General features: G+C 42.0%; 1 protein-coding gene across 1 annotated transcript in view; it reads left to right on the top strand.

Moving 5' to 3' along the window:
• The window catches only part of ryr2a (ryanodine receptor 2a (cardiac)), a 509,073-nt gene that overhangs the window by 65,788 nt on the left and 416,071 nt on the right, over positions 1–27,214 (top strand). Inside the window, exons 9-12 of the mRNA XM_037973568.1 lie at positions 2,473–2,547; positions 3,339–3,492; positions 3,586–3,750; positions 18,757–18,878. Coding sequence (XP_037829496.1) covers positions 2,473–2,547; positions 3,339–3,492; positions 3,586–3,750; positions 18,757–18,878 — 516 coding nt within the window. The remainder of the gene's footprint in view (positions 1–2,472; positions 2,548–3,338; positions 3,493–3,585; positions 3,751–18,756; positions 18,879–27,214) is intronic.

The following is a 27,214-nucleotide window of genomic DNA, read 5'->3' on the forward strand; positions in this document are numbered from 1 at the left end:
GTGTGGAAACAATCATCTCATCTTGAATGTGAACAAAACAAAGGAGATGGTTGTAGATTTCAGGAGAAACAGGGTCAGATCAAACCCTATTACCATCATGGGAGAAGAAGTGGAGGTGGTTGAGGAATATAAATACCTTGGTGTTCATCTAGACGACAGACTGGACTGGAGACTCAACAGTGAAGCCATCTACAAGAAGGGACAGAGCAGACTGTACTTCTTGATCAAACAGATCAACAAAAGGAATAATATCTTCTATATGTGGTATTATCATTGAAAAGTTACCTGTTTATGACAAAGCATATACAACAGAAAAATGAGAAACAGACCTGGGGTCTCATTTATAAAAGATTGCGTAGGATTCATACTAAAAGTGTGCGTATGCCCAAAAGGTGAAAATGCTGTACGCCCCAAAAAATCAGATTTATTAAACCACGCACACCAGCAAGCAATTTCCCTTTATAAATCCCACCTGCAGCCAAAAGTTTGCGCACAAGGTCCTGCTTTAGGTTCTTCCCTCCACACGCCTACATTCAACCATAAATGGTCACTGCAAAGCACCTCATGAATATGAAAGTGTATTTAAATGAACCAGCTGATCAATGTTATTTCATGGTTACTGTGGAAAGGCCCGAGGGTCCAGACAGCTTGAGTCAACACCTGATGCTGAGTCAAATCCACCCGCTTGCTTCGCGCTCACGGTGAATCCAGCCTGTTGCTGGGAGGTCTGCGGCCCATACCTCTCACCTACTGTGAAGCACCCAGACGTCCGACAAGCCTCAAGTTACCGTGACAGACTTGTCAGACTACCAGATGAGTAGGATTTAAAAGAAAAGAAAAACAACTATGCAACTTGACGAATTGACACGTGGCTCCCTGGCACCCCTAACTTAGCTCAGCCCGTGCCCTTATTGTGCCACCACACCAGGAATGAACCAGCAGAGACACAAAACACACTCAGGAACGTACCGAGGATGCAGGAAAGAACCCAGGAGTCACCGATCAGGTATACGCCTCACGGCCAAACTTTATTGAAGGTGTAAAAATTAGGTTATATCCCAGTTACAGGTTATTTGATTAAAAATGAAAAAAAATAAAAGACAAAAATTAGAAAAATCAGTAAATCCGGTTTCTCATCGACACTACGTCAAGACGTTATCCCCAAGAAGACTCCCCCCTCTTCCTATGACAGAGTTTTATTAAACATCACTTCATGATTATGCAAAACAACTTTTAGCTACCTCCTTCTTCATTACTTGAATAAAGAATGGACTTAAAACACGCCTTCTACTGATGATTATGCATAACAGGGTAAAGTTACAACACCCTCCCCATCCTTGGTACTGAGAAGGAAAAAAAGAGAAGAGTTAAACATGAATCATATAATAGCTCATTGATGCTGGTTTCTTCACTCCATCTTCCTTTCCCAGGGCCAGTGTCCTTCAAGGTCTGCTTTATCTCCAGTCCATGTCTCTCATTGGACCCAATTGTAGCATCTCATTGTTTATGGCTTCTTGGCCTCCTGACCAGTTCCAGGTGGCAAAGGGAGTCTCGCTGGAACCCATCCCTGCTTGCATCGGAAGGGCCATAAAAGGAGATAGGGGCCCCATTACTGGAGAGTTATGGTATGTGAGCGCAGGGTTCATCAGCCCAGCTAGGTGAGGGTATGAGAGGGCCTGGCACAGCACAGTTCCATATGAAATTTCAGCGGGCTGAACAAACAGCAAGTCTTGACCATCCTCCCCGGTCACAGCAGGCTGGGTGATGTTATCTTGATATGGAGGGTTGCTTTCCCCCTCCTGACCAGATATGGCCTGAGTTTCCTCACTGTGAGGTCTCACTGGGTCAGGTTTGTGACTCGGCTCGTTTCCACCATTTTCACCTTTCACAACAGTTACCAATGGCAACCATGGAGAAAAGAGCGAAGAAACAAACTTTCACAGAGGCAGAAATCGATGTGCTGGTGAGTGAGGTGGAGAACAGAAAAAATATCATTTTTGGGAGCCACAGTAGTGCCATTACAAATAAAAGGAAGCATTGTGAGCAGCAACACATCGTTCCCACTGTTAATTCAGTGAGTGGGGCAGAGAAAACCATGTCCATGGACATAATTTTTTTTTTTCACACTGTGATGTGTATTCAGAATAAACTTTTCTCGTTTTAGGTCAATTAGGATTTTCAGAATTATTTCTATTTGCTAAATGCCAGAATAATGAGAAAGGGAATGTTTTTAAAGCAATTTTTATTACTTTCTTTAAAGGCAAGAGTTTAAATACACTAAGATTACTATGCCTTTAAACAATTTGGGATATTTGATGTTATGTCTTTTGAAGCTTCTGATAGGTTTATTGATAACATCATAGATTGGCAGACAATGGGAAAATTTACTCCTTTGCAAAAAATATTTTAAAGTACAAAAAATTATGGCATTTTTTTGTTTCTTTATTTGATCAAATCTTGTTTTGTTCCCAGGACAGTGCAATATGAAGGGGGGGCAGTTTCCAGTCATGCCAGGTCCTTGTGGAGGCTGGAGACACTGCGTGTCATGTAAGCATGTAATAATCATACTACATACGATCAACCAGAAATCTAGACATCCAACAGGAACTAGGGAGTTGAAGCCAGAAAGGGACTGGCTTCCTTTTAGGCTGATTCTAGTACAAGTTCGAAGTTCTTCCCAATCCACATAAATCAATGAGGCATTGCTGTTAGTTTTATATATATATATATATATATATATATATATATATATGTCTTTTTCTGAGGAGTCTAATTGTTGTCCCTGTGTTTTGCATTATGTTCAGTGGGCATACTTGCAGTATGTTTAACTACACAAGCCTGTCATTTCTTTTAATATAATATTATATAAAACTGATTATTGTTCAGTTATTTTTAGTCTATTCTCCAGTCATTTTAAGCTGCTAAATGCTTTGTTTACCAGTTTGTCTTTACATGCTTGTTGGCTGTTTATACTGTGCTGATGTAGTGTTTTTTAAGCCATAGTTCAGATTTTTAGAAATAGGGTTTTGTAGAAAGGTTATGAACAACTAATGTCTTACTGGTTGTAGATAGCTCTTTGAACAACATCGGTTTACAAAAGTACAGATTAATTTGGATGGACTGTATTAATGAGCTAATGTAAGTGGGGCTAAGACCAAAGTGGATTGCTCCCATCTTAAAAAACTTCACTCTCCAAAGTTTCACGGCTGTAGAAGTGATTAATTACATAAGATTCCAGTGCAGCCATGGCAGGAATATTATAATATTTCCATCGAAAACATTGTTTAAATCTGTATTTGCTTTCATTACTTATCCCTGTAGCTTGTGTTTGTCTCTAGGTGGAGTGGGAGTCATATCCGTTGGGGTCAGCCATTCAGACTAAGACATGTGACCACAGGGAAATATCTAAGTCTGACTGAAGATAAGTTTCTTCTGCTGGTAGATAAAGAGAAAGCTGATATCAAGTCTGCCTTTTGCTTCAGATCCTCCAAGGTAAAGGCTCAACGTCACCTTCCACTTATCCATCTAATATTGCCTTAAACAGTGGTTAATCCCTTACATTTTTTTTCCTTTTTTGCTCTTCAGGAAAAGTTGGACCCTGGTGTGAAGAAGGAGGTGGATGGAATGGGAACTCCTGATATTAAATATGGTGACTCTGTGTGTTTCATTCAGCATGTCGACACCTGCCTGTGGCTTACATATCAGGCCATTGATGCGAAGTGTGCACGCATGGGTGGAGTCCAGAGAAAGGTACCATACTACATTTCTGCCAATATCTAATGTTTTGTTGTGTCTTTTATACTTCTAAACTCACTGTAAGTTGCCAACTAAGGCTGCAAAGGGCCAGTTAGAATCTTACTACTTCACCTGGGAGCAAAGTCCTCTGCTCTCCTGGCCTGCAATAGGAAACAACTAAGCTGAAAAATTACCTACCTATTAATCTTGTGTTGCTCAGCCCACTTTTTGTCATTTACTTTAAAGGTCCAGTATGAAGTGATGTTCAAGAGTTAGTACGTTATCAGTTGTGACATCAGTCAAAGAGCACAGAGTAAGGAGAAAGAGGCAAAAGTCTTCTTCTAGGCTAGGCTAAAAGCTAGCCAAATGAGTGCCTGGTTTTTTTTAATATAATTTTTCAGGCTTATGAAACATCCTTTTCTCAAAAACAACATACTTGTGTTAAGAAACTCTGCAATGTTTAATATTAAACCACTACTCTTTTGTGTGGCACAGTTTGTTTTGTTTGTCATGGTTTTCTCAACCAAACATGTCCATGTTACTACATGAATGTATAAGTGCTGAGCATAGATAGACTCAGCTGATGGTGCTTATGGTGAGTTTGCTGGTAGTTGACTGACTAGATCCGCTGATCAGTTGAATACATACATTCAGTTGCCTCAGCACCATTGGCATATAGACAATGTATCGATGCCAGGGCAAAAAGCATTTGATTCTCAAAAAAACAGCACTGTTTGTGACACAGACTTAGCATGGAATATTTACAGTCTCCTAAGAGCTGGTGGTAATTGTAGAATAAGAACGAGAAGAAGAGGTGCAACCTGCTGTACTTCTATCATGACAAAAACAGGGCATGCATTATATAATTATTGGTATATAAGGGAATATCCTCTTTTCCAGTGATGAGTGCTAGCTCAAACGTTGATTTATAAAAATCCAGACGCACACTAAAGACAGATTGATCCTTGTGGAACTGGTTTGTCAAAGAGGCTCAAGGCTACGTTCACACTGCAGGTCCAAATGCTCAATTCCAACTTTTCTCAGATCTGATTTTATTTCTGTGGTCCTTTAAATTGTAATTTAAGAGCGACCATTATCAGACTTCAGCGGGACCATTCCCTGAAGCAACCTGCATACAAAAAAAAAAAAATTGACTTCACACGAAGCATGCTTTATAAAGGAAGTAAATATAATTGGTACAGATTGTTGTATGTCTGTATCAATTCCATTCAAGTTGTTGTGCAGTTAGACCTGACAAAATAATTATCTGCCATGCTTTTTTCATCAGTATTTACATTTGATCTATCCATCTCTTGCCTTTTCTGATGCTGAATTGCACTTTTGGAATGGGATCAACGTAATAAAATTGGAAAATAACTGTAGCATTTTATAATAACTTCACCCTATTTTGTCATGTTTGCTAACTAGACTCTAGTGCGGGTGACAAGTAAGAACTCAGAGCTCAGGAATCACAGGTCAATGAGAATTTATTGCTTTGTTTTTTTAGTAGCAAAACCAGCAGGAAATCAGAGGGCATGTGGAGGTGACCAGTCGGCGTCCGAGCTGATGGAAAGAGATGAGAGGTTAAGTGGAGAACTTAGAGGGATCAATATTGTTTCAGAGAAGTAGTTAGATCTTACTTTAGATGGGGGACGGCGAGTCAATCCATGAAGCTGAAGTTGGCTGTGAGCGATTCAAAGAGGTTTTCCGGTAAGTGTCTCCAGGCTTTAGGACGAGTGCAGCAGACCATTGGAGGGTGGACAGGCAGGGGAGCAGCGGAGGGCATCCGGAACTGGGTGAACCAGGAGGAAAACGGCAGACAAACACAGGTACAGGATCTCTAGAGAAGAGGACAAAAGTAATGAGAACTAGATCAAGATTTTCTAGAGACAAGCTGGGTAACAGTCCGGTTACCACAAGAGAAAGAACCATCTGGCATCTGTCGCAGGAATCCAGCTCCAATTTAAAGAGGCCTCCTGACTGCGCTGACAACGAGCAGCTGGCGCTGCACCTGTCTGACTCACCCTGCAGAAAAAAAGGAAAAAACACATGTACACCTTTCAGCGCTCAGCCCCATGGATATGACAGTACCCCCCTCTCAATGGACGCTCCCTGGCAGACGTCCAGAGGAAGAAGCAGAGTATTCCTCAATGTCAGAAATAAGATGAGGGTCCAGGATTAAAGAACGGGGAATCCAGGACCAATGTTTTGGTCCATATCCCTCCCAGTCCACCAGGTAATGGTGGCCACGCCTTCGAGGGCGAATTTCAAGAATACGCCGGACGGAAAAAACAGGATGACTACCCATGACCCGGGAGGTAGGAGGGGGCTTGGCCGGAGAGTGTTAGAGTTCCTGAAATGGGTCGTGATTGAACGGGAGGTGGGTTCTGGAGAGAAAGATGGCAGAAGCGTTGATAACCAACAGATTCGTCAAAAGGGGAGAGATCAGTGGCTGCTGAAATGTGTGCGTTATGAGCGTACTCCACCCAAGGCAAGTGGGTGCTCCAAGAGTTAGGATTAGATGTACAAACGCAACATAGAGTGTTCTCCAATTCTTGATTCATCCTCTCGCATTGCCAATTAGTTTGTGGATGAAAGCCAGAGAACAGGCATAGTTTAGCCCCAAGGGCGGAGCAAAAATCTCGCCAAATCTGGGAGTTGAACTGTGGCCCTTTATCGGAGGTGATCTCAGAAGGAATTCCATGCAGGCGGAAAACATGTAGGAGCAAAAGTCGAGCTGTTTGGGAAGCTGAGGGAAGCTTAGGTAGAGAGACAAGATGGCCTTAGAAAACCTGTTAACAATGGTTAGAATGACAGATTTATTATGAGAAAACAGGCAGACCCATGACTTAATCCAAGGCAATGTGTGACCATGGACGTGAGGGGATAGAAAGAGGCTGCAGAAAACCAGCAGGAGACTGGTAGGACAATTTGCCTCTAGCGCACACATTATAAGCCTTCTTGTACTTGGGATGGCCACCAAAAATAACAGCGGAGGAGTCCAATGGTTTGACTCACTCTGGGATAGCAAGAAAACTTTGATGCATGAGCCAAGTGAATAACTTGGAACCATACAGAGGTAGGACCATAGGTCCGATTAGGAGGACCTCCTCCTGGGTCTGGTTCGTCCACCAGAGCTGCCTAGATAAGACCCTCAAGACCCCAGGTGATGGAACCAACAGTGCAGAAAGCTGGGAGAATAGGGTTAGAAGAGTCTTCCGACTCATCAGGAGAATGCTGTCTTGAAAGGGCATCAGGCTTGGAGTTTTTTTAACCTGGGTGTGATGGTAAGATTTAAACGTGAAAAGAACAGGGTCCAGCGGGCCTGCCTAGGATTTAGGTGTTTAGCAGATTGCAGATAGGCTAGGTTTTTGTGGTCAGTCCAGACTAAAACAGATAGCACAGTCCCTTCAAGCCAGTGTCTCCATTCCTCCAGTGCTAATTTAATCGCAAGGAGTTCCAGGTCACCAATGTTGTAATTGCGTTCTGAAGGAGAGAAATGCTTTGAAAAGAACGCACATGGGTGAAGTTTATTATCTCTTTTGGATCGTTGTGAAAGGAAGGCCTCTACTCTGGTGTCAGATGCATTAACCTCCAGAATAAACTGAGAGGTGGTGTCAGGGTGAGTAAGAATGACAAACCTTTCATTCAGAACAGAGAAGGCTTTGTCAGCTTTAGGGGTCCAGCAGAAGGATCTCTTAACAGAGGTAAGAGGTGTGAGGAGGGCTGCAATTAGACTGAAGCCTCTGATGAACCGTCTGTAAAAATTAGCGAACCCAAGGAAACGCTGCACCTGTTTCCTGGAAGTTGGAACTTGCCACTACTGGATTGCGCAAATCTTCTCTGGGTTAGTCTTCACCTGTCCACCCTTAAACACATAGCCCAAAAAGGTTTTGGAAGACCTATTAAACTGACATTTCTCTGCTTTAATAAAAAGGTTGTTCTCAAGCAGCTGTTGGAGAACCTTCCTGATGTGAGTTTGGTGTTCGGAGAGACTATTTCAGATGATCAAAATGCCTTCCAAATAGACGAAGACAAGAAGGTTCAGATAATCCCCAAGAACATCATTAACTGGGGCCTGGAAAACTGTAGGAGCATTACAGAGTCCAAAAAGCATAACCAGATATTCAAAGTGTCCTATGCGAATCTTAAAGGCAGTTTTCCACTCGTCTCCTTTCCTTATCCAATCCAAATGGTAAGCATTTCTTAGGTCAAGTTTGGAGAAGATAGTAGCTTTCTGAACAGGCTCAAAGGCAGAGGAAATGAGGGGAAGTGAATACTTGTTTTTAACCCTAATTTAATTTGACCCCATATAATCTATGCAAGGGTGTTTTGTCTTTCTGTTTTGTCTTTTTTCTGAACAAAGAAAAATCCTGCTCCCACAGGGGAAGATGAAGGACGAATGATGCCGGCTGCAACTGAGTAATTAATATTATTCTCCATAGCTTCACATTCTGGTCTTGAAAGATTATAGAGTCTTCCCGAGGGTAGGGCTGCGCCAGGCAGAAGCTCGATGGCGCAATCATACGGGTGATGTGGGGGAAGAGACAAGGCTAGCTTCTTACTCAAAACTCTTAAGGTCGTGTTACTCTGCTGGGACAGAAGAAAGACTGGGGAACACTGTCTCGGTAGGTGGATTGGAGGAACTCTTGGGAACAGCAGACTGCAAGCAATGTTGTTGGTAGGATTCACTCCAGGACTCAATAAGACCAGTTGACCAGTTAATGTATGGGTTATGTTCCTGTAACCGAGGGTGACCCAGGACAAGAGGAGCATTCTTGGTGGGGAAAACAAAAAATGAAACCTGTTCATGGTGATTACCAGAAACTACCAATGAGAAAGGGTCAGTCTGATGCGTGATAGTTATTAGCAGGCTTCCGTCCAAGGCTGTGACCGGAATGAGAGCGGGTAGAACATGGACCTGGACTCCATACTGTTTAACAATCTCTGGACTTATTAGATTTTGTTCCGATCCTGAATTTATGAACGAGAGTATGGGGTAAGTTCATAGATTCTGTTCCGATCCTGAATCTATGAACGAGAGTATAGGGTAAGTTTCCTGCTGGTTAATGATCAAGGAAGGAACTGTTAAACAGAGGCTAGATGAGAGTTTGCCAGCACCCCCACACCTACTGACGGGCCCTGCCTTTTGGGCGGATAGGGCAGTTTGAAATGAAGTGGGTAGGAGAGCCACAAAAGAGACAACAACCTGAGTCACTTCTTCGCTGCTGCGCCTCTGGTGTTAGGTGAGCACGACCAATATGCATGGGTTTGGGTGAGGTCAATGGCAGGGGAAGAGGCACTGAGCAAGGAGCTGCGGATCTAAGTCTTATTGACCTTGGTGGAACTGTAGTAGACCCGATTCTTTGTCTGGCCCTTTCTTTGATCCTGTTATCCATATGGACCGTTAAGCTAATTAACTCCTCAAGTGTTTCTGCCTCATCACGGTATGCAAGTTTGTCCTTTAATCTCTCAGATAAGGCGGTCATGAAGGCACTTGTAAGAGCCTCAACATTCCACCCCGACTCAGCGGCCAAGGTACGAAATTCTGACCAGCTCCGAAACAGGCCGATTTCCCTGTCTGAAATTCCAGAGTCTCTTGCTAGAATCTTCAGGGCTGGACCCAACATCAAATGTTTGCTTAAAAGAATCAAATTCTTTGAACAAGGTACTATAAAGTGTTGTTTCGTCTATCACTGCCTCTGCACATTTTAAAGCCTTACCCCTCAAGAGTCCAACAACATAAGAAATCTTGCTAACATCATCACGAAAAGACTGAGGAGAACAGCCAAAAACTAAAGAACATTAGAGTAGGAACCCTTAACTCTTACCCTGTTGCCCGGAAAACGACTCTGGAGTAGGGAAGAATGCCTCCCAGAAGACAGGAGGGGCAGAAACGGCAGTGGGAGCTGAGAAGGCGGGAGAACAGATAGGATTAGTGCCAGTTGGGTGCATTATGGAACTTGCGTCTTAAAGTCTTTGAGACAACTGGTTCATGCTCTGAGTAAAAGCTGCTTGTTGCTGCTGTATGTTATGAAGGGCATTCTTATGACGACCGAGCAAAATTCCGTTCGGATAGAGCAGTTCGAAATTGCGCCACATAATCATCATGGCCAGATGGTTCTGTCATGTTTGCAAACTAGACTCTAGTGCGGAAGACGATTAAGAACTCAGAGCTCAGGAATCACAGGTAAATGAGAATTTATTACTTTCTTTTTTTGGTGGCAGAACCAGCAGGAGATCAGAGGGCAAGGTGGAGGTGACCAGTCGGCATCCGAGCTGACGGAAAGAGGTGAGAGGTTTAGTGGGGAACTTAGAGGGATCAATATTGTTTGAGAGAAGTAGTTAGATCTTACTTAAGTTGGGAGATGATGTTTCCAGAAGGGGGAGTAAATCCACAGAGCTGAGGTTGGCTGTGAGTGATTCAGAGAGTAGGTTTTCCTGTAAGCATCTCTAGGCTTTAGGACGAGCGCAGCAGACTGTTGGAGGGTGGACAGGTAGGGGAGCAGTGGAGGAAATCCAGAACTGGGTGAACCAGGAGGAAAACGGCAGACAAACACAGGTACAGGATCTCTGGAGAAGAGGACAAAAAGTAATGAGAACTAGATCAAGATTTTCTAGAGACAAGCTGGGTAACAGTCCGGTTACCTCAAGTGAAGGAACCATCTGGCACCTGTCACAGGAATCCAGCTCCAATTTAAAGAGGCCTCCTGATTGCGCTGATGAGGCGCAGCTGGTGCTGCACATGCCTGACTCACCCTGCAGAAAAAAGGAAAAAACACATGCACACCTCTCAGTGCTCAGCCCCATGGATATGACATATTTAGCCTTATTTAGTCATGAATAAAAGATTAATTAACATTGAAAACATTAATTTGGGATGATTCATACTTAATATGCTATAAATTAACACATTAAGTAACGCATGTATTAATGCTTTAAAAAGAGAGTGCAGGCAGGATGAAGTGGCTCGAGAAAAGTTTCAGGAGTGATTTGTGACAAAAGGGTGACAGCAAAGGTCAAAGGAAAGGTTTACAAGACAGTGGTGAGAGCAGCTATGTTGTATGGTTTGGAGACAGTGGGACTGACAAAAAGACAGGAGACAGAACTGGAAGTGGCAGAGCTGAAGATGTTGATGTTCTCCTTGGGAGTGACAAGGATGGATAGGATTAGGAATGAGGTCGTCAGACGTACAGCACAGGTTAAACAACTGAGAGATAAAGTTAGAGAGGTCAGACTGAGATGTTTTGGACATGTGCAGAGGAGGGACAGTGGGTATATTGGTAGCAGGATGTAAAGAGATGCATCTGCGAGGAAAATGACAAAGAGGTAGGCCAAAGAGGAGATATATGGATGCAGTTAGAGAGGACATGGAGGTAGTTGAAGTGAGGACACAGGACGCAGAAGATAGAGTTAGATGGAGGATGGTCACTGTGGCGACCCCTGAAAAGGGAACAGCTGAAAGAAAAAGAAGAAGATTATTGCTATACCTGGAAAATTGCTTCCTTTCTAATTACAGTAATGGAACATGATTGTGTTGAATACAGCAGGTGTTTAGCACTTCAGAGATTTATAATTAATCTACACTTTAGAGATTTATTATTAATATACTCTGATATCTTTATTTTGTTTACAAATATTTTGCTGTATTTGAAGTACACAACTTGAAAGTTTTGAAAATCGAAAATGTCAATACATAACTATATATTTTGCATTCCATGTCTCCTGGCTTGATTTTTTGTACATTGAAAAATACTTAATGAGGGATAAATAGTCTTCACTTTAGAAGGGTTCACAAAAAGACTAACTACTAGCAACTATCTTCATTATTAATGCACAGCAGGACAAGTATATAGTCAGTTCAATCATCCTCTAACCATTAATACATATCTGGCATGAAAGTACATTTTTATGATTATTTAAATCCACATAAACAGTATAAAATAGTTAATTCATGAGTTATTAAACATGAATTTGGAAGTAATTAGCCTTTTTTGGTAAATAATTACTAAATGTGTTAATGTATAGCATATTAAGTATGAATCATCCTTAATTAATAATGTTAATTAATCATTTATTATTGATTAAATAAAGCTAGATGAGGTGTAGTTATTATTAAGTGCTACCAAAGTAACAAGTTTTAATCCTATCATGGTAGTATTGATAGGATCTCACACCAAAATTGGTATTATATGTTGCTGTAGATTCTTAGTCATCCATGACATGGCAAATATAAAAAAGGGTGAAGCATCTGGGTTTTTATTCTGTAGCTGAATATGTGCAGAGTCCCAAGCTTTAAACTGCATGATGTTGGTTTAAATAACATCAAAATTTGGATTGATCCGCTTCTCTGTAAATTGCTACCTTATTGTGGTGGAGAAGTCTGTGTGCCTAAATGATCCTGGGAGCTATGCTGTTGGGGGCAATTGCCCCCAGTAGGGTCTCCCAAGGCAGACTGGTCCTAGGTGACATGCCAGACAAAGAGCTATTCAAAAACAGTTGTATGAATAGAAGACGGCAAGAAACTTGATGTCCCTTGCCTGGACATGGGTTACCGGGGCCTCACTCTGGAAAAAGGCTTGCGGAAGGGCTCGTTGGCAACCAATCAGGGATCGAACCTCTACCCATCAGGCTAGGTTGGGCTCAGCCCGAATGAATTACATGGATTCGCCATCCTGTGGACCTACCACCTGCAGGAGGGGCTATACGAGTCAGGTGCAAAGTGCTATAGGAAGCAGCTGAAGGCAGAGACCATGGCGCTTTGACCCTAGGTTACAAAAACTGGCTCCTGGAACATAAAATGTCACCTCTCTGGTGGAGAAGGTGTTATGATTTGGGTTTTTGTATTAAGTTTGTTGTCTTCGTGTTCAGTTTGAGCCATCTTTCACTTCTCCTCAGTCTGCTCCTGTTTGTCTGCCATGCCCATCTCCACTTGTCACCAATTGTTATCACTCACCTGAGCCCACTTCACCTCATTATTCTCAGTTTTTAAAACCCGGTCACTTTCTCCACTACCCTGCTGGTTCATTGTCCTTGGTTTGCCCATGTTTCTGGTTCCTTGTCTTGTCGCGCCTCACCACGCATTGCCATTGTTTGGATTTTTATTTTAGTTTGTTTTGCTGCCACGTCAGCTTTTTGCTTTCTTGTTTTGTTATTTTAGAATAAATTAACAGTTTTGAAATAAGTCTGCACTCTGGGTTCGCCTCCTTCTACACCTTGGTCCTTGACAGAAGGAGCCAGAACTTGTGAGAAGTCGTAATGTTTTAGTACAACTTTGGTAAACTACAAAGCCGTACCGATTGCAGCATTAGGCCCCCCACATGCATGGGCATACCATGCATACTCCGTGAGCTGTGCGGACCATCCACGGACCCTTGAGACTTCATAATTGAGTGTACAGATTGTCTAAAATTCTCCCGTGGCAAATTTCAGTCATGGCGTCACCGGACGAGGAGGAAGAGATCACTTGCTTCTTAGTTTTTTTAAAAAACAAAAGAAAAGAATGTGCCTTTAGCCCTATTTCTGTCAACACTTTCCTGTTGACACCACCAGAGCAGCCACCACACACCTGTCAATGCTGCAAAGAGAGCAGCAGTCGCGCTGTGCGCTGGTGCCGATTCTCACCTGAGAGCGGTTGGTGTTCGGACACAAAACAGTTTGATGCGAACACTGTTTCTTGCTGGGCAGTTTATTGTGCGACACCGAGTATGCGGTCATAAAAACTGATCTTTGCATGGACGTGTTCGCTTTGAGTCCGCGTTGAGTTCTCCTCGAGTTTGCGCCGACCTCTCAGGAGTGAAATACGACCGAGTAAACTACAAAGCCGCTCCACTTGCAGCATTAAGGCTCAGTTATAGTTGCGCTTTGTGGTGTTGTGCAGGGCTCCGCGCATGGTGCGCAGACTTGGTGAGCAGTGTAGGCATTTATACTTGACACTTACATTGGTGCAGTATCCTTCCGTGAGTTTTGAACCGCTTGATCCTATAAATGCTCATACAGGCGAACCAGCTCCGCTGTAGCATCAAAATTGTTCATTCAGAATGGAGCGTGGCGCGTGAGGTCCAGTTACAAAAACTGGGTGGTGCATGTGCCAAATGATGCGCTTTATAGTCCGGTGCGCTTTATATATGACAAAAATTCAAAAATGGACTATTCATTGACAGTGGGTGTTATAATCCAGTGCGCCCTACAGTACAGAAAATACGGTAGGGTAGTTAAGCTCACCTCAATGCACAGTTTATGTCCTGGAACCAATTTCCTTGAGAGGGGTTGAACCTTAACGATCTAAGTATAAAATATGTTGTTTTTAGTGACCATAAGGCTGTTTCTTTTAATATGGCTTGTTATTTGGAGGCTTTTTCTCAAGTTGCCAGCAAGCGCAGACGCTTTATTGACAATGTTGTAGCTGCAAAGTTTTCTTCCCTCTTTTCATTTACACCACCTCCTGATGATGATGTGTAGCTTTTGATTGACTCTTTTAATGACCACTGCCTTGGCATCCTTGACAGTATAGCTCTGTACAAAAGCCGCAGTGGAACTGTTCATCACTGTTCACCCTGGTTAAACAATCACACATGTGAACTCAGACACTCTTGTTGGAAAACAGAATGCCTGTGGAAGAGACCTGGTCTGGTTGTCCACCGGGAACATTTTAAAGATCTCCTTGAGGATTATAACAAGGCAGTTATTGATGCCAGATCATCTTATTTTAGCAATATTATTCACCAGAGCAGAAATAACCCAAAAGTGTTATTTAATATTATCGGCAGTATTGTTTCTCTTCCAGCACATCATGTTTTATTAACCTCAAATGACGACGGCAATATGTTCCTCAGCTTTTTTATAAACAAGATGATGGACCTAAAAACCAATATACCTTCGAGCTCGTCTACTTTTCCTGATCAGCCTCAGTGTTTGGATTTGTTTTCCTCCTTTGTTCCAATTACATTAAATGAACTGACTTCACTAATTGGTAAAATGAAACTTTCTACTTGTTCGTTGAAAATATTACCCCCCTCTTTGCTTGTCCAGGCTCTAACTCCCATCGGTCTAACAATCTTGTCAATAAATAACAGCTCCCTGATTCAAGGGCATGTCCCATTGTATTTTAAAAAAAGCAGTAGTGACCCCTCTTTTAAAGAAACCCAATTCTGACCCTGGTACCATCTCCAATTTCTGTCCCATCTCTAAACGTCCCTTTCTCAGTAAATTACTTGAAAAGGTTGTAGAAATTCAACTTAGATCCTGGTTTAGTAAGTTAATGATCTCTGATCCCTTTCAGTCTGGCTTTCTTAAACACCATTCAACTGAAACTGCTTTAGTTAAAGTTCAAAATGATCTTTTAATAGCTGCTGATGAGGGAAAACGCTCGGTGGTGGTTTTATTAGATCTTAGTGCTGCCTTTGACACTGTCGAGCATGCAATCCTGTTAAACAGGCTAAAGGTCCTGGCTGGTATTTCTGGCTCAGCTTTGGACTGGCTAACCTCTTATTTATCTGACAGGACATTCTGCATTAAGACAGACAGATTTTCCTCTGACGATGCCCGCTTAACTTGTAGGGTACCACAAGGCTCAGTTTTAGGTCCACTTTTATTTTCTTTTTATATCATTCAACTTGCTGGTATTATTCAGTCTTTTTCAGATATCTCCTATCATATTTTACGCTGATGACATTCAGTTGTGTTTGTCATTTGGACCGCATCAACTGGACAGGTTGGCCACCCTCGTTCAGTGCTTGTCCCGTATCAGTGATTGGCTCTCCAGTAACTTTCTGGTTCTAAATACCAGTAAGACAGAAACTATGATTATTGCTCCCAGTCATCTACATAACAATATCAGCCAGGAAATTGCATCTTTTTGCCCATTAGTAAAAACAAAGGTAAAAAATCTAGGTGTCACATTTGATTCGTCATTAGGCTTCGACTCACACATTAAGGCTGTTTCCTGTTTTTGTTTCTTTCATTTAAGAAACATCTCTAAAATCAGACAATTGGTCTCCCGAGTTGACCTAGAGAAAATCATTCATGCTTTTGTATCATCTTGCCTAGACTACTGTAATGCCCTTTTTTCCTGCCTGGATAAAGCTTCAAGCTCACGTTTGCAATCTATACAGAATGCAGCAGCCAGACTTCTCGCCAAATCCAATAAATCTTGTCATATCACTCCTGTTCTATTTTCATTACACTGGCTCCCAGTTGATTTTAGAATTCGTTTTAAAGTTCTTGTGTTGACATACAGAGCATTACATGGCCAGGCTCCTGACTATCTTTGTCAACTTTTAACTAAATATTCTGCTGCCTGTGGTCTTCTTTCTGAGAGTCAGAATCTTTTGGTGGTTCCACGAACACGGTTAAAAACCAAAGGGGACCGCGCCTCTCAGTCAGTAGCCCCAAGGCTGTGGAACAGTTTGTCCTTGCAGCTCCGTTTTGCTGACTCTGTGGAGGTTTTTAAAAAGCAGCTAAAAACCTTTTTATTTTCCCAGGCCTTTATCTCTTAATTTTGTTGTGTTTCTTCTGGTGGTTTTTGTGTTTGGTATGGTTTTTAAGGTTAATTTTTGTTTTTACTGTTTTATTATTGTACAGTGCTTTGTGATTTTATGTCTGTGAAAAGTGGTTTATAAATAAACTTTACTTAGTTACTTACTTACTTATTCCACTCTGGAGTTGCTCATTGTGAGAAGTTCTGGGCTGGTGTGGGGCTACTTATTGCCCCCCGGCTTGGCACCTGCACGTTGGAGTTTCCCATGGTAGCTGAGAAGGTTGCTTCCCTGTGCCTTCTGGTGGGGGAATCGACAGGCTTTAACTGTTGTTTGTTGCTATGCACAAACTGCAGTTCAGAGTACCAAGCCTTCTTGGAGTTCTTATTGGGGTTGCTGGAAGCAGTTAGCCATTCGTCCTGAACCTGATTCTGCTGGAGGTTTCTTTCTGTTAAAAGGGAGTTTTTCTTTTTCACTGTTGCCACTGTGCTTGCTTAGGATGGGAAACTGACAAATTGAAGATTCAACGCAATCTGCAGATGTTTTTAGATAGATAAATTTTACTAATTGGCTTTTATAATTTACGTGAATGTTTTTGTACAGTGCCCTGAGACGACTTTTGTTGTGACTTGACATTATATAAATAAACTGAATCGAATTGAATTGCTCTAGCTGGGCACTCTATTATTCTGCTAGGGAACTTCAATCCCCATGTGAGTAACAACAGTGTAACCTGGAGGGGTGTGATTTGGAGGAACAGCTTCTCTGATCTGAACCCGAGTGGTGTCCTGTTATTAGACTTCTGTGCCACTGGACTTGCAGACTGGAGTGGTGGTTCCCCTTTTTAAGAAGGTGGACTGGAGCATATGTTCCAATTACAAGGGAATCACACTCCTCAGTCTTCCTGGTAAGGTCTATTCAGGGGTAGTGGGAAGAGTGTCTGATTAATAGTTGAACCTTAGATTCACAAGGAACAAAGTGGGTTCTGTCCTGGTCGTGGAACACTGGACTAGCTCTTTCATTCGCTAAGGTCCTCGAGGGGACATGGGAGTATTCTTAATCAGTCTCCATGGGTTTTGTAGACTTGGAAATGGCATTTGACCTTGTTCCTTAAAGTACTCCGAGGGGGGTGATATGGGATTAGGTGTCTATTACTATGGGCCATTCAGTCCCTATACAAATGGTGTGAGAGTCTGGTTTGCATTGCCGACAGTAAGTTGGCAATGCAAACCAGGGGTCTTGTTCATCTGTAAGGAAAGAATGGAGCGTGAGACTGACAGATAGATTGGTGCAGCTTCTGTAGTATTGCGTACTCTGTACTGGTTCCCTTGAAGAGAGAGTTGACCTGCAAGGCAAAACTCTCTTTTTACAAGTCGATCTATGATCCTACCCTCACGATGGTCAAGAACTTTGGGTAGTGACTGAAAAAATGAGAAGAGTCTAAATGAGCTTTGTCCACAGGGTAGCTGGGCTCTACCTTAGAGATAAGGTGAGAAGTTTGGTTATTCTGGAGGGACTCAGAGTAGAGCTGCTGCTGCTCCTCCAAATCAGGAAGAGCCAGTTGTGGTGGTTTGGGTGTCTGGTAAGGATGCTCTCTGGATGCCTCCCTAGGGATGTGTTGTGGGCATGTCCAACTGGGAAGAGACCTCTTGGAACACCCAGGATATGCAGGAGAAACTATTTTGCTCATCTGGCTTGGGAATCCACTCTGAGGAGCTAGAAGGGGTGACTGTGGAAAGAGATGTCAGGGCTTCCCTGTTCAAGCTGCTACCTCTACAACCCAACAAGTGGCAGATAAAGGGTAGATGGATGGTATGTGGTATGGTGTGGTATGGTATGTGGATCACCACATACCATTTGGCTTCCCATCCAGAAAACTTTCTTAATTCAAAACTGGAGATTATTACGTTCCAAGCTTTAAGATGCATAAGATGCTTTGTTTATGCAGCTAAATTCTAAATTCACCTGCAGAATAATCTCACTCCCCTTCCACCAGACAGTTGCTTTGGTCACATACTCGAAGGTGTGAATTAGAGGGAAAATTACTGGTTATCAAGCTAAAGGCTGAGTTGTAGGTTTTAGAAAGTACTGAATGTAGCTTCATGTAGTTTAAAGCTGGTAACTCCACACTTTCCAGTTCTGAATTGAGAAAGCTTTGTGGATGGGAATCAATCAATCAAATTTTATTTGTATAGCACATTTAGCAGCAAGGCATTTCAAGGTGCTTTACATAATTAAAAAACAAAACAAAAAACAAAATAAAAACAGCATGTGACATTGAATAAACAGTAAGAAAGAGAAAAACATCGAAGACATCAAAACCCCGCACTCTAACCCTAATTTAGCCATAAGCAATTCTAAACAGGTGGGTTTTAAGTTGAGTTGATCAAGTCAACTTCAACTACAGAATAAAAGTCCAGTTGCTTTGTTTTGTTAATTATTTTGAATTTCCCATGTCCTGGATGACTGTGAATCAACACCAGTTCATTAAGACTGATAATTTGTCACTGATTTAGTTTTTAAATGTAAATGTTTTTTTTTTCAGGCTATCATGCACCATGAGGGTCACATGGACGATGGACTTACATTGTCTCGATCACAACATGAGGAGAGCCACACTGCAAGAGTCATCCGCAGCACTGTGCTTCTATTCAACCTCTTTATCAGGTGGAGAATGGCTGCACACACATACAGAATCTAGTGTACACACACACAAACATACACACACACATATTATATTGTGATATACTGTAGATGAATGGAGACTTTTTAACACAGTGCAGTAACAGGAAACTAAGGAATGAGCTGCCTGTAGTTTCTGTAAGTTTTCAGCGCCGCTCCGGCCTTGCGACCGCAGGAAATCAAGCGACCATCGCCTACGCTCTCGCGTTGTTCCCGCACCGTCCACTAGGTGGCGCTTTTGCCGATGGTTTTAAATTGCCTTCGGTCCAGATCAGTACGAGTCCGGCAGCACGTGTTAAAATTTTGGCAGAGGTCCGACGTTCCAGACAAGAGCTATTGTCCCTTCCTGTTTTGTGCCGAACGACTGGCGAGTACTTCCTGTAGGCTTTTGAACATGTCATGTGTGGTTATCAAGAGTTAATGGATACGGTTTCAATCTTTCATCATACACAAGGAGAAACCTTCAGGAGTCACCCACTGATCATCAGTTTCTCTTCTCTTTCTCAGTGGGGGGGGCGCTTAAGTGATGTCATGAAATAGCAACACCAATGTGTACAAAAAAATCTGGTGTAGATTGGATGAAGTAGCAGTGAGATATAAATGTTGGACTAATGTAGAGGGCGCACTGGAGTCAAATTCCAATATTATCTTATTGGCCTCTTTAGAGGTTAACAAAGGTCATTCATATCCAGTTTGGAGCATATCCAACACAGGTTTACCCAGAAAGTTTCATTAATCTTGTATGTTAAAGTTATTACACCTTGATGGTTCATGGTGAATGGTCAGATTTTGAGGCTTGGCCACGCCCACATGCTTTGCAGTAGCAAAAACGTTTTGATAACTTTTGATCTTCAATGTCTCAAGACTGAGCTCAGTGATTCTGAAGCATGTATGTCAAACGCTGTAGGAGGAGTTCGATCAAATGCAGAGGCTGTCATTGCCCAAAATCAGGTAAAAATCCGAACTTGGATCCATGATGGCAGACTTCCTTTGAGGTTTGGACCATGGCTCCAAGAGACTTTTTTGTAGGTCCTGTTCAGATACACATGTGTACTGAGTTTCACGATCGTCAGTGAAAGCATGGCTTGGGGCTGCTTCTTTAAATATTTATAGGGGGCGCTGTAGAGGAATTAGACCACACCCACCAAATATTGCACTGCACTTTTGTTGGGGGCTGGACTAGGATCAACCATAGTGAGTTACGTGCAGCTCGGCTAAAAGATGTGGAATTTAGAACCAAACAAAAGGCAACAGCGTTACGTCTGACATCACCATGCGGCCACTTCCACGCCCTCCAGCGAAAACGTGCTTTAATGCAAGTCAGACCAACTTATTATCTGTCATCTGACACAAGATCGTCTTGATTAGGTGAAGTGGGGCCAGAGATGTAGCTTTCCAAAAAAAAGTGACTTTATGTCCTGAGGGGCTTAGATGACGTCAGAATATGACCACATAGGATTGTCGGGCATCCTACAGGGATGATTCATGGCAAGTTTGGTGCAAGTTTGGTGCAAGTTGGGCGTTGTATGTGAAAGTTATAACGTTGCGTTTGCTTTGGCGAGTATGCCAAGTTCGCCGCTTAGCCACGCCCCCTGAACATGCTCAAAAACTAATGATTTTGATAACTTTTAATCCCCCATCCCTTAGCTGCATAATGACCAAGTCTGAAACTGATTGCTCGATATCCCTAGGAGGAGTTCGTTAAAGTTTGAGGTGTGCAAAAGTCAAAAACGGCCAAAATTTGCCCTTTGATCCAAAATGGCCGCCTCCCTGTACATTTTAGGGCATACCTCCAAGAGACTTTTTTTTTTCTTCGTTTGGGGTATTCTACCACGAAATACAATAGGCCTTCGCAGCGCTGTCGCTTCTAGGGCCTAATAAGAATTTGAGCAGATACAATAGGCCTTTGCAGAGCTGTCGCTGCTTGGGCCTAATAAGAATTCCACGAAATACAATAGGCCTTCACAGCGCTGTCGCTGCTCGGGCCTAATAATAATAAATATACGAAATACAAGAGGCCTTCACAGCACTTCGCTGCTTGGGCCTAATAAGCAGTCTAAAGAACAGAACAGGATTTATATTTTACCTTTCCATTGACTTGAATGATTAATGAACATTTTGATACACTCCTGAAATATAAACCCTTGCAAAAATATATGGGATATCTAATTTTGTAAATTGTTTAATTTCTTATCTTTTTTGAATTTTATTTATTTATTTTTTTTGCAAAAAGGTAATGAATAAAACAGTTATAATCCTATACTATTTATCTTCTGAAATCTTTGGCTTGATGTTGATAATTTACTGTCAAGTCCTATATACCTGTTTATGCATTTGCTTTGTTTGCTTGTTAGTAAATGTAAGAAAGTAAACAGAAAAAAACATAATCAGCCAGTATAATTACAGACTTGTTTATATCTACACACCAATTACACTTACTACCACTGTGCAATCTTCTATTCATTCATCCATCCACCCATTTTTGATCACTATCTGTGTTTGGTTTACGGAGGCAACAGGTTAAGGAGAGAAACCCACACATCCCTTTCCCTTAAGAACACTGTTCACCACCTCCTGGGGGATTCAAGGTGTTCCCAGGCCAGAGAGGATACATAATCCATCCATGGAGTTCTGAGTCTGCCACAGGGTCTCTTCCCAATAAGACATGTCTGAAAAACCTCCAAAAGGAGTGTTCAGAAAGCATCCTGATCAGATACATACCTCATGACCAAAGTTGAGGGTTGAAATGTAGACAGACCTGCCTTTTGACTCATCTCTTTCTTCACCACGACTGACCGAAGCAACACCCTCGATAGTTTAGATGAGGCCCCGATCCGTTGATCCATGTACTACTACTATCACTGGTGAAGAGAGCCCCAGACACTTGCACTCCTCCACTTGAAACGAGACTCACTTCCAACCTGAAGGAAGCATTCCACTCATTTCCTGTTAAGAACTACGTCTTTGGACCTAACACTCGGCTGCAACCCACCCAGTGCACGCTGGAGGTCATGGCCTGGAGACGCCAACATAACCACATCATCTGCAAAAAGATTCTTAAGTTCCTAAAACAGATACCCTCCTCTCCACAACTGCACTTTCAGATCTTATCTATAAACACCACAAACAGGATCGGGAACAAGGGACATCCCTGGCTGAGTCCAACCAGCACCGAGAACAAGCTCAACTTTGTGCAAAGAATGTGAACACAGCTCCTGCTTTGGTTATACAAGTACTGGATAGCCCTTTAAAGCTACCATGGCACCCAATATTCCCGCAGCACCCCTTACAGAATACCTCTGCGAACACAGTCATAAGCCTTCTCCAGATCTTCAAAACATGTGTAGACGAGACAGTCAAACTCCCATGACCCCCCTCAGCAACCCCACAAGGGTGAAGGGTGACTGTCTCAGTGACCTCTGCCATAATATTGAACTTGTACCACCTCCCATGAGTCTTCAAAGGTGAACATGGTGGCTGGATTAAGGAGATCCTCAAAGTGCCCCTTCCAACGCTCAGCAGTAGCTCCTGTCCAAGTCCTGAGACAGGGACCACTTTACCTTCCTGATTTGCTTAACGGTTTGTCAGAAACTCCTCAAAGCAAACCGAAAGTCCTTTTCCATGACCTATCTGAATTCCTCCCATGCCTGAGTTTTTGCATCCACAACCACAGACGCCACAGTTCTTCTGGTTATCCTGTACCTGTTAGCTGTTTCAGGAGTCCTCTGGGCCAGCCAAGCATTAAAGGCCTCTTCCCTTAATTTGACGGACTCAATAACCAATGGTGTCCACCAGTGGGTCCTACTGTTGCCACTGTGACATGCACCATTGACTTTCAGGCCACAGCTTCTGTAAGCTGCATCTGCAGTAGAGGCATATTTTTTTTTTCCAGATTTTTTATTGTTTTCCTCTTCTAAAACAAATAATGGATTGCCTACTTCATCTCCTCACCGTCTGTCTCAGACTCAGTTTTTTTTCCCCTCCATCTCTGCTTTTGAGCTTCTCCTTCTGTCTGAGAGGCTCTGACTATGGCTCAAGCTTCCCTGGCTCTGAGCCTCAAAGAGAAGCTGGAGCTCCATATTCAAAAATTGCCTAATTAATCAGCTCCAGAGGGTTAAGACCATCCACCATCATACCTGTACCAAAGACCCCCACAGTGCCACACCTCAATGATTACCAGCCAGTTGCACTCTATAACAGTGACAAAGGACTTGGAGAGGTTGGTTATAACCTGCATAAAACTGTTGATCAAGACAAACTAGGACTCTTGTGAATACGCCTACAGGAAAAAAATGCTTAACAGCTGATGCCATCTTTGATGTGATCTATCAGCCCCATGACTGCAGTTCTCACTATCCAAACAAACCTCAAAGTGAAGTTCGCAGATGACACAGCAGAGGGTGGTAAAGTCTGCACAAAGGATCATCGGCTACAGCTTACCACCCATCTCAGACATTTATCACAGCATATCAGGGCAGCAAGGTCAGGGCAGTCTACATCTTCAGGAACTCCATCCACCCTACACACGGACTGTTTAGTCCCTTGTGTTCAGGCAGGAGGCTGCAGAGCATCCAGGGAAGATGAAGAGACTGAAAAACAGTTTCTACCCATATTAAATCTTGACTAGAGTTTGCCAAACTGTTATTGAATACAATTTATGAGATTTAGTGCAAGTTTTTTTCAACAGTGGCTTTCTATTTGCTACTCTCCTATAAAACTTAGACTGGCAAAGATCCCGTGGAACAGTAGTTGTATGCACAGTTTCTTATTTCACCTACCAAACCTTGTAACTCCTTCAGAGTGGTCACAGGTGTCTCTTGGTGGCCTCTCTCACTATTCTCCTTCTTGCACAGTCACTCAGTTTGTGAGGACAGCCTGCTCTTGGTAGATTTACGTTTCCCATATTCCTTTCATTTCTTAATGGTGGATTTAACAGAATTCTTGGGAATGTTTAGGTCCTTGGAAATCCTTCTGTATCCACCCCCTGACTAAAACGTACAAGTACTTTTCAAACAGATTTTTCTCCAAGTCAGCTGTTCCTGTTTCTGTCTGGTATGGCAGACCCCCACCTCTATTGCTCTAATGCTGAGGCCTGCACTTGTGCTGTCATGTTTAGTGCCACTGTGCTGTCCTTCGGTCCAGCTCTCTCTAGTCACTGGTAAGATTTTTTTGATATTCATCACCCTGCCTGTGTTACATGCTGTGAAGGGGCTTATTTTTCCATAATGGTACTTCCTCTTGTTTCTCTTCTTCCACATTGGGTTTCTGCTACTTGAGACCTTCACTTAGCAGTTCATTATTTGGGGCTTTCTTTCTGATGTACTCCAGGATCTTATCATTCTGTATAGTGTCTCTGATGCTCACTAGTTGTCTGCCTCCCTCCTTTCTCTTATTGTACAGTCTCAGGGTGCTAGATTTGGCGTGAAACCCTTTGAGCATTGTGAGGAGCTTTTCGTATGTTGATGTAAGTCATTTCTATCTACATTTCTATCACCTCCTACCTTACTCTCTGTAGTTACTGGGTTGTGGCTGACTTTCTTGCAACCTCATCATGATTTCCGTCTGCCTGTGGGATTCCAAGTTATTTGTAGCTCTCTCGGACATCTGCAATGTTGCCTTTAGGTAGTTCAGTCCCTTCTGTTGTGATAGCCTTGCCTCTCTCAACTGAAAGACACTTGTTGAGGAGGACACTCTGACTTGTTTCCCTTATATGGCAATGACTTGCTAAAGTCAGTGTGGCCTATGATCAAAATAAGCAATATGCTTTTTGGTAATAGAAAAAAAAAATCACTGTAAGTCAGATGTTTGTCCTAGAGAGCTACAATTTTCAGGATGCACTCAACTCAGACTTTCTGTATAGAAAAACTAATGCTCTATTTTAAAGTGTCTATCTTCATTTTTTTTAAAGTTTGGAAACTTGCAAAATATTTTTATCTCAACAAGAAAAAATAGTTTTTGTATATTATAAAATTATGTATCTTAGTTCCACACAAGCATAAGTATGGTGGCCCTGAAGTGCAAACCACATCAAAAAATCACTAAATATAAACAAGCACACATAAACCTACAAGCTGGTGGTTTGACAGCACCTCAGAAAATTGGGGGTAGTATAGGTTAGGGGAGGACATGCGATGGATGCCTTGGACCCCTGTCATAACTGCTTGCAGTTCTTGTTAGGGGTCCATGCAAGAGAATGTGGCTGAAAAGCAGCATTTCCATTTTTTCAGCAGAACGTGGAATTTTATTGAAACTCTTTCTTTTTTAATTTTTCTTCCGTGAGTAAAATTCATACTGCAGCTTGAAACGCAAGGAATTTTGAGATTATATTTACATGGTGGTAGTTAGGGCTTGCGTATGAGGCTTACAAAAGTAATTAGAAATGTTTACCTATAGGGGGTCGTTATCATTAGGGGTTTTGCATTTTGTCCTCTAACATATACACCATAATTCCCACAATTTCAAGCCTTATATCTATGTATTAATGCACTGTACTGAATCACATATTTTAGGCCACGTCCATTTCTACCTAAAATATTTCATAGTATGTCACGAAATTTGCAAAACATACTTTGGCTTCTTTTTAGAGTTTTAAAGGTTGATTACCATTAACTTTGTGAATTCTAGATGCCAAGCTGAATACAGGTTGTCAAAGATAAGTAACTATTTTCAAAAATGTTCAAACCTGATGAGTGTAAAACTTGTATAAAATCTAGGAGTAACCAACAAAAAATTCTTCAGGAATTATTTGTGTAGAGATGGCCATATCTATTAAAAGAACATTGCATATCATGAAAGTAATAAAAACACAAAAAATGGACTCTCTTATAATAAGTTTAGACACAGAAAAAGTGTTTGATTCTGTGAGATGGTCTTTTGTATATAAAGTTTAAAAAAAAATTGCTTCTACAATATTGTAGCGAGTTGGTGTTTTAGTTCCTATGTGGTTGTGTGTATTTGTTATAAGTTTGCATTGTGTTCCTTGTTGTGATATGTAGAATGTTGTGGGTTTCCCGTTTGATGCTGCTGACTCCCGCCAGGTAACAGCTTTACCGTGGGGGCAGTAGAGCGCCAGGTCCGGGACACGGGAAGGACGGAAAAGGAGGGGCAGTGAGGGAGTTGTTTATCCGCGAGCGCCCGGTCTGGTCGACTCTGTAGAGGCGTGAGCTGTAGCCTCCGTAATAGCAGCTCAGTTCTTCATTAAAAACCGAGTTCAGCCGGTGAAACCTTTTCTGCGTCATTACAATATTATTATCAACACACAAGAAGCACTATATCATAAAGACAAGGATGCTGTGCTTCACCACTCCTCTTTGCTTTATTCATTGAACCCTTAAGCCAGTGGATTCAACAGAGACCTGACATAAAGGGTGTAATGACTTTAAATGGAGAGCAGAAACTGGCCCTGTTCACAGACGATTTTCTAATAGTTTTAACGCAACCTGCTCAAACACTCCCAAAATTGATGAATGTGTTGAAAGAATATGGCCAATCATCAGAGTATAACATTAACGTAATTAAAACGCAAGTGTTAACATTCAACTACAACCCACTAAAAACAAACAAAAAGAAATAAATAAATATTTTTGGAAGTGGGAGAATGATTTTATTAAATATTTTGGGATTAAACTGCACAAATATAATTCTCAGATGTTTGGGATTAAATATTGGCCATCGATCTCAAATAAAAAATCTGATCTACATAGGTGGAATATAATTTCCTTTTTGAAGTTGAGCTCTAGGATAGTCAGTCAGAATGAATATTCTCCCATGCATGCTTTATTATTTTCAATGCCTCCGAGTTCAAATACCTCCCAAACAATTTCAAGAACAAGACAGATTAATTTCTAGATATCTGTGGCAAGGGAAGAGAGCTAGAATCAAGTATAGAACACTACAGAAGAAGAAAGAAAAGGGGGGAATGGGCTTCCCTTGCCAACAGGACTATACTTACTTACAGTACAGGACTACTGGTTGGTATGTGTTCAACATCCAACACATCAAGCTGGAAAGAAATGGATGGTACCACTGTGAATGGTATTCCAATATTGGCTCTCCTGGCTGATGGTAAACTCCAGAGTGAGCCAGGGTCTCATTTATAAAACTGGCTTACGCACAAAACAGGGCCTGAAACTTGAGTACGTCACTTTCCACGCAAAGTTTGTGATGTATAAAACACAAACTTGATGAGAAAATTTGTGGTCCGTCACACAAACTCTGAGCCATGCATACCATACAGGTGCTGGTCATAAAATTAGAATATCATGAAAAAGTAGATTGATTTCAGTAATTCCATTTAAAAAGTGAAACTTGTATATTATATT

The sequence above is a fragment of the Kryptolebias marmoratus genome, linkage group LG2, assembly GCF_001649575.2.
Source record: "Kryptolebias marmoratus isolate JLee-2015 linkage group LG2, ASM164957v2, whole genome shotgun sequence".
Taxonomy (NCBI): Eukaryota; Metazoa; Chordata; class Actinopteri; order Cyprinodontiformes; family Rivulidae; genus Kryptolebias; species Kryptolebias marmoratus.